General features: G+C 61.5%; 1 protein-coding gene across 1 annotated transcript; it reads left to right on the forward strand.

The window, feature by feature from the left end:
• The first annotated feature begins 2,234 nt into the window (after window positions 1-2,234).
• Window positions 2,235-7,577, forward strand: LOC117869959 (alpha-2,8-sialyltransferase 8E-like). Its single transcript, XM_034757061.1, has 7 exons — window positions 2,235-2,472; window positions 2,947-3,024; window positions 3,294-3,380; window positions 3,471-3,615; window positions 5,463-5,575; window positions 5,821-5,907; window positions 6,250-7,577. Exons 1-7 carry the CDS (start codon window positions 2,330-2,332, stop codon window positions 6,764-6,766), a joined length of 1,170 nt encoding a protein of 389 aa, XP_034612952.1. The 5' UTR covers window positions 2,235-2,329; the 3' UTR covers window positions 6,767-7,577.
• The last annotated feature ends 255 nt before the right edge of the window (window positions 7,578-7,832 follow it).

The raw sequence follows: 7,832 nt of genomic DNA on the forward strand, positions 1-7,832 counted from the left end.
CCCCCTCCCTGCACCCTGAGCTACCCCCTCCCTGCCCTCACACAGCCCCTAGCTACCCCTCCCTGCTCCCTGAGCTACGTCCTCCCTGCCCTCACACAGCCCTTAGCTACCCCCTCCCTGCACCCCGAGCTACCCCCTGCCCTCACACAGCCCCCAGCTACTCACTCTCTGCACCCTGGTGGAGACCTTGCAGGAGTTGGCCGCACTGGGGCTCGTAGGTTGGAAACCCAGGCGTGAGAAAGGACAAGGGTTGGGAACGCTCAACGCCCAATTTCTAGGGTCAAACCATGACGGGAGACGCCCTGCTCCTGCAGCAAAGCAACAAAGCATATCCCAGCTCCTGACAGACGTCTGAAAACCTGGCTCCCAAAAGGCCCCCGAAGCCAGCGGGCCGACGGGCAGACCCCACCTTTCCTCGCTGTATTGGTGTTTGGACTCTCTGGTTGGATTCTGGGATGAAACGGGGGGTGGGGTGGGGGGTTTCTTCGTGTTTTGCTGGGAGACCGGGGCCTGCCTCAGTTTCCCCTGCGTGCCGTGGGTGGGTGTGTGTAACCAGGGGACGGCAGAGGGAGTTGTTGTTGCAGGGGACCAGGTGCAACCTGGCAGCCGGGACCCCGGACCACGGCCTGGAGATGGGGGAGCCCAGCTACCGGGTGCTCAGGAGGTCACCCCAGCTTGGCCGGTGGGAGGATACGGGCGGAGGGGAGGGGAGGGGACCCCGACCTGTTTACCGGGGACGGAGGACACGGGACGGGGGAGCAGCTGTTGGGGGAGATGATATGGGGGCTCGGCTGGACGGACGGGGGCTCTGGAGTGGGGGACAGAGTGGACAGAGCCCCCCTGGATGCAGCCCTAGATATACGGTGAGGCCTGGGGGGCCCAGAGAGCCTCCTGTGCTGGGTTCAGAGGCTGGGGATGCTCTGGGGCTGGCGGCCCCACGGTGCTCAGCTCCCCCCAGTGCCGACTCCTCCAGCGCCATCAGCTGGTCCGATGCGGGCAGGAGGCGCTGGGGGGGGAGGGGCGGGAAGAGGTGGGGCTTGCAGCGGGGCTGGGACTTGGGGCAGGATGGGGGTCGAGGCCCCCCCGGGATGTGGGGAGCAGGCGGGAGCCCGGGTGGGGCTTGGCACATCCTGTCCCGGCCCCGCCCAGCCCGGGAGACGCCCCCGGGATGTTCCACCCAGGCTGCAGGGGGAGCCAGAGGGAGGCAGCACAGGAAGGAGCCGACCCTGCCCATGTGCTGCGCCCCAGGGTGAGCCTGGATGCCTGGGTCCTCCTCCTGGCTTGGCGGGGGGGAGCTGGGAGCCAGGACTCCTGGGTTCTCTCCCTGTATCTGGGAGGGGAGTGGGGGCTGGTGGTTAGAGCGGGGGGCTGGGAGCCAGGACTCCTGGGTTCTCTCCCTGGCTCTGGGAGGGGAGTGGGGGCTGGTGGTTAGAGCAGGGAGGGCTGGGAGCCAGGACTCCTGGGTTCTCTCCCCGGCTCTGGGAGGGGAGTGAGGGCTGGTGGGGCTGGGAGCCAGGACTCCTGGGTTCTCTCCCCAGCTCTGGGAGTGGAGTGGGGGCTGGTGGTTAGAGCAGGGGGCTGGGCACCAGGACTCCTGGGTTCTCTCCCCAGCTCTGGGAGGGGAGTGGAGTCTGGTGGTTAGAGCATGGGGGGCTGGGAGCCAGGACTCCTGGGTTCTCTCCCCAGCTCTGGGAGTGGAGTGGGGGCTGGTGGTTAGAGCAGGGGGGGGCTGGGAGCCAGGACTCCTGGGTTTTCTCCCCCACAGCAGCTCCGTTGTGCGGGGTGGGGCCTTGGCTCTCCTACCCGGACTCCGGTTGGGCCACTCCTGAGCGGCTCCAGGAGCCCAGAGGTCACAGGGCCCGGAGCAGGGAGGGGGCCCAGCCCGCCTCGTGGGGGCAGGAGCCGCTACGCAACCCCTTGACACATCCTGGCGCCCCGGGTGGTGGGTCCCTGGGTGGAGAAACACTGTCCTGGGGTCCTGGGCAGGAGCTGACCTCAGTCCTCCCTCCTTCCCCACTGATTCCCGGGAGTGGAGTGGGGGGTCTGAGTCAGTATCTTGCCATCCCATGGGCCCCCCCAACCCTTTCTCTGGTGGGGGGAGCCCGGGGAGATGTCCCCTGGCCATATGCTCCACTCCCCGCTAACATGGTTACCTCTATCCGGCTCCCAGCCCTCCCACCCTGCTCTAAACACCAGCCCCCACTCCCCTCCCGGAGCCGGGGAGAAAACCCAGGAGTCCTGGCTCCCAGCCTATGATATCCAGGAGGCCAGGGCGGAGGAGGGGCACCCCAGGGGGGCCGTGCCCGGTGGATTCCCCCATGGTGTGTGAATGTGTCTCACCTGCCCTGCTCCCCCCACAGCGAGCGCCATGGTGGGCCCCCCGAGGATGCTGCGGAGACAGAGCTGGGCGCTGGTGCTGGGCGTGGGCATCGCCCTCAGCTTCAGCCTCTCTGTGCTGTGGAGGCTTCAGAGGTGAGTGAGTGGGGGGCTGGGAGCCAGGACTCCTGGGTTCTCTCCCCGGCTCTGGGAGGAGAGCGGGGGCTGGTGGGTTAGAGCAGGGGGGCTGGGAGCCAGGACTCCTGGGTTCTCTCTCTCTTGGCTGATGTTAATGTCTCTGTGCCCCCCGAGCCGTGTCCCCCCGCCAGTGGAAACAGCCTCATTTGCTGGTCCTACAGCAGCGGCCGAGCCAGGGATCGGCTGGCCCACAGCCTGCACCCCGAAGCCCAGGTGTGTGTGTGGGGGGAGATGGGGCGTGGGTGCTGGGGGTTGTGGGACTCAGTGGGGCAGAGAGTGGAGAAACGCTGGCATGGGCTTTGGGGGGATGGATGTGGCAGCTGTGGGGGATGGATGGGGGTTTTTATGGATGGGGGAGTTCTGGGGGGTTTGATGGAAGCCCCCCCAGGGAGTGTCTCCTTTCCGTAGTTAACCCCACTGCTTCCTTTCCAGCCCTGAGGCCACGGGGATGGACGCAGAGCAGTGCCGGGAGCTGGGGCAGGAACTGAGCCAGCGCGTCCTCCCCGTGAGGCGAGTGTGGATGGGGGCAGGCCTGTGGCTGGGGCAGGGTGCTGGGGGGGGAGGTCATGGACCCACAGGATTGGGGCTATGCCCCCCCCTTTGGAATGGGCTCTTGGAGCGCCCCACTGAGCTGGGGCTTGGCTTCCCTTGTGAACGGCGCCCTGCCCCTGCTGGGCGGCCATGCCAAACACAGGGGAAACTGAGGCACCCGCAGCGGGGGGAGACACGACTTACACCAATTACCGGCAGGTCAGTGACTCTCTGTCTCTCCGCCCCAGGCTGCACGAGGCCTGGATCTGGAGGCGGCTGAAGCTGGTGCAGAGCTGCCCCTGGACATATAACGCCCGCGCCCTGGGCCGGTACAGGTACCCCCAACCCCCACCGTACAGTCCCCAATGTCCCGCTGTGCCCCAAACCCCTTCGCCCCCCCATGTCTCCCCCTCTCTCCCCCGCAGGGAGCAGCTGGGGCAGTGCTGTAACGCGTCGGCCAACCTGGTGCTGACCCGGGACAACACCCCGCTGGGCTCCCGGATCGTCTGCGACGGACAGCCGGCCAAGAAGCTGCTGGTGCAAGAGGCGCTGCTGGAGATCTTGCCGCAGGTAGGGGGCGCTGGGCTGGGGGGGGGTCGCAGGGGTTCAGTGCAGGGCGCACCACTCCAGAAGTGGCCGCATCTCTGCACCGGGTGAGGGGTCCCTGTATAACCAGCCCCCCGTGCGCCTCCCCAGAGTTGGCTGCATCTCCACACTGAGTGAGGGGTACTTTATGGCCAGCCCCTGCACCCCTCCCCAGAGGTGGCTGCATCACAGCGCTGGGTGATAGGTCCCTGTATAACCAGCGCCCCCCGTGCCCCACCCCAGAAGTGGCTGCATCTCAGCACTGGGCGATGGATCCTTGCATAACCAGCCCGCTCGCACCCCACCCCAGAAGTGGCTGCATCTCAGCACTGGGTGATGGGTCCCTGTATAACAAGCCTCCTGTGCCCCACCCCAGAGGTGGCTGCATCTCAGTGCTGGGAGGTGGGCCCTGTGCACGGTCACAGAGTCATAGACTTTAAGGTCAGAAGGGACCATTAAGATCATCTAGTCTGACCTCCTGCCCATCGCAGGCCACAGAATCTCACCCACCCACTCCTGTAACAAACCCCTAACCTATGTCTGAGCCATTGAAGTCCTCAAATCGTGGTTTAAAGACCTCAAGGTGCAGAGAATCCTCCAGCAAGTGACCCGTGCCCCACGCTGCAGAGGAAGGTGAAACCCCCCCAGGGCCTCTGCCAATCTGCCCTGGAGGAAAATTCCTTCCCGACCCCAAATCGGGCGATCAGCTAAACCCTGAGCATGTGGGCAAGACTCACCAGCCAGACACCCAGGAAAGAATTCTCTGTAGTAACTCAGATCCCACCCCATCTAACATCCCATCACAGGCCATTGGGCATATTTACCGCTGATAGTCAAACACCAATTAATTGCCAATATCAGGCTATCCCATCATACCATCCCCTCCATAAACTTATCAAGCTTGGTCTTGAAGCCAGATATGTCTTTTGCCCCCACTGCTCCCCTCGGGAGGCTGTTCCAGAACTTCATTCCTCTGATGGTTAGAAACCTTCGTCTAATTTAGAGTCTAAACTTCCCGACGGCCAGTTTATATCCATTTGTTCTTGTGTCCACATTAGTACTGAGCTGAAATAATTCCTCTCCCTCCCTGGTATTTATCCCTCTGATATATTTATAGAGAGCAATCATATCTCCCCTCAGCCTTCTTTTGGTCAGGCTAAACAAGCCAAGCTCTTTGAGTCTCCTTTCATGAGACAGGTTTTCCATTCCTCGGATCATCCTAGTAGCCCTTCTCTCTACCTGTTCCAGTTTGAATTCATCCTTCTTAAACATCGGAGACCAGAACTGCACACAGTATTCCAGATGAGGTCTCACCAGTGCCTTGTATAACGCTACTCACACCTCCTTATCTCTACTGGAAATACCTCGCCTAATGCATCCCAAGCCCGTATTAGCATTTTTCACAGCCATATCACATTGGCGGCTCGTAGTCATCCTGTGATCAACCAATACTCCGCAGTCCTTCTCCTCCTCTGTTGCTTCCAATTGACGCCTCCCCAGCTTATAACAATAGTTCTTGTTATTACTCCCTAAATGCACTTTTCACTATTAAATTTCCTCCTATTACTATTATTCCAGTTTACAAGGTCACCTAGATCTTCCTGTAGGATTTCCCGGTCCCTCTCTGTATTGGCAATACCTCCCAGCTTCGTATCATCCGTGCCCCACCCCAGAGATGGCTGCATCTCACCACCGGGTGAGGGGTATTTTATAAACAGCCCCCCAGGCCCCACCCCAGAGGTGGCTGCATCTCAGTGCTGGGAGGGGGGCCCTGTGTGGGAGAGGCCCTGTGCATGGTCGATGGGTGCTGACGCAGGCCCCCTCCCCCGCAGGGCTCCCCGTTTCAGGGTGCCCCCTACGACAGCTGCGCCGTGGTGGGGAATGGGGGGATCCTCCATAACAGTGGCTGTGGCCCCGAGATTGACCGCGCCCAGTTCGTCATCAGGTAACGCCGGCCGGGTGGGGAGAGGGGGGCAGAGTGGGGGAGGGGGGCGGTTATACCGGCTGGAGTGGGCTCTGTAGGGTGGGGGGTGTGGAGGGAGGGGGATCAGAGGGTGGGGGGAGCACAAGGGAGTGTCTCTGAGCCGGGCACTGTGAGGAAGGAACTGTGGAGCCATGGGGACCCCCAGGAAGTGGGGAGACCCCCAGGTCCCCCAGATGCCCCTAGGCTCCCGCTGCTCCCCCCTCCAGGTTCAATCTGCCCCCCATGGGCTTTGCCGAGGATGTGGGCACCAAATCGAGCGTTATCACCGTGAACCCCAGCATCCTGGTTTTACGGTACGGGCGCAGGGGAGGGGAGCCCAGATTGGAGTGGGGGGAGGGATCGGGACCTGTGGGGTGGGGAAGGGAGGAGTCTGGATTGAGACCCCTGGGGGAGGGAGGATGGCACTGGATGCCAGCCCCGCCTCAGCTCTCCGGTCGGCCAGAGGGTCCCCGTGGGATCGGGGTCAGAGAAGTCCCAGCCTGAGACCCGAGCTCTCCAGTTGGCCATAGGGTCACCGAGGAATCAGGGGGCAGAGGAGACTGAGCGATGGGACGGCCGTGGGAGGGAACGGGACTGGCGCTGGGGGACGGGCTGTGCCAGGACAACGTCTGACGGGCGTCTTTTCCTGGCCGCAGGTTCAGGGGTCTGAGCCGCTGGCGCCGACCCTTCGCGGAGGTGGTGGGTGCCTATGGGGCCCCGCTGCTCCTCATCCCGGCTTTCAGCTTCATCGGCTTCACCGCGGTCTCGTCCCAGGCACTCTACACCCTGGAGGACTTTGGCTCCCCGGCCCGCCCCGTCTTCATGAACCCTGAGTACCTGGCGGGGCTGGACGGGCACTGGCATCGCCGTGGCCTGCGCACCAAACGCCTCTCCTCGGGCTTCATGCTGGTAAACGCCGCCCTGGAGCTGTGCCAGCACCTCACCCTCTACGGCTTCTGGCCCTTCCCCACCGACCCCGAGGGGCGGCCCCTGCCCTACCACTACTACGACAAACAGACCCCCAAGCCGGGCGTTCACGCCATGCCCGACGAGTTCACCCGCTACCTGGGCATGCACATGCAGGGCGCGCTGCGGCTGCATCTGGGGCGCTGCCAGGAGGGCCTGGCCGGCGGCTACGCACAACAAGGCTCGGACGGGGGGGGTCTGAAATGAGCCCCCCGGCCCCTCAATTCCACCCGACTCCCTCCCCAGGTACCAAAGGAGGAAAATAGCCAGTGGCATCAATTCATTCGGCATTCGTTAATTGGCCTCTCTTCAGTGCTATTTGATTACCAAAGTTCATTAAGGTCAAGGTGTTCGTTGGCCTCCTTTAATTACTATTTAATTATCACAGTTCCTTCACTATGAGTTGTCGGCTGGCCTATTCATAGCTCTTTAATTATTGCAGTTTGTTCATTGTAATTAATAAGTCAGCACCTCTTAATTGTGATTTAATTATCCCAGTTCATTAGTCAACCACCCTTCACTGCCATCTGTTGCTGGCTAGTGAGTCCTGGCCGACGGTTACTTGTAATGAGTCATTCACCAGCTGTTTGTCACTAATAAAGGCTCTTTGGTGATTGCTCTTCATTAGGGGTGTGAGGGGTCGTCACCCCCGGGGTGCAGTCTGCGCCCCCTAACACTCCCACTGCTTTGCTGGTAACTCAGCCAGCCCCTGTTATCACCCAATGCGACAGCAGGTGGCGCCGCACACCCAACTCAGCTACCTGAGTGCTTTACTGAAGCCACTCATACATCAGCTATATAAACACCAGCCAATTCCCCAGCTCCCCAGCCTTGCCCCCCACGGGAGTACAGACCCTGAATTCTACCATCTTGCACTGCCCGGGAGTCTGTTCGGGGCAAGCTCGTTAATCCATCGATGTGGGGAAGGTCTGCGCCAGCCTTGGCTGGCTGAGCTGCGATTTCCCCACTCAGAAACGCACGGGTTGGGATAAAACATAAAAGAAGTTTATTAAAGTAGAGAGCGAGCGATTTGTAGTGAGTGTCAATGAGAGCAAACAGACTGAAGCGGGTCACCTAGGACGTTAAACATAACTTGCAAACAAAGCTTAATGAACTAGATAGGGTTGGAATCAGCGATATCTCACCCGAATACAAGCAGTCCATACACAGGCTAGAAATCCCTTTCGCCTGGGACCGGCACTTCCCCTGGTTCAGTCTCTGTTGCTCAAGTGTTTCCAGGTGTTCTCGTGTGTGGGGAGTGAGACCCAGAGGT

The sequence above is a fragment of the Trachemys scripta genome, chromosome 25 (assembly GCF_013100865.1).
Source record: "Trachemys scripta elegans isolate TJP31775 chromosome 25, CAS_Tse_1.0, whole genome shotgun sequence".
Taxonomy (NCBI): Eukaryota; Metazoa; Chordata; order Testudines; family Emydidae; genus Trachemys; species Trachemys scripta.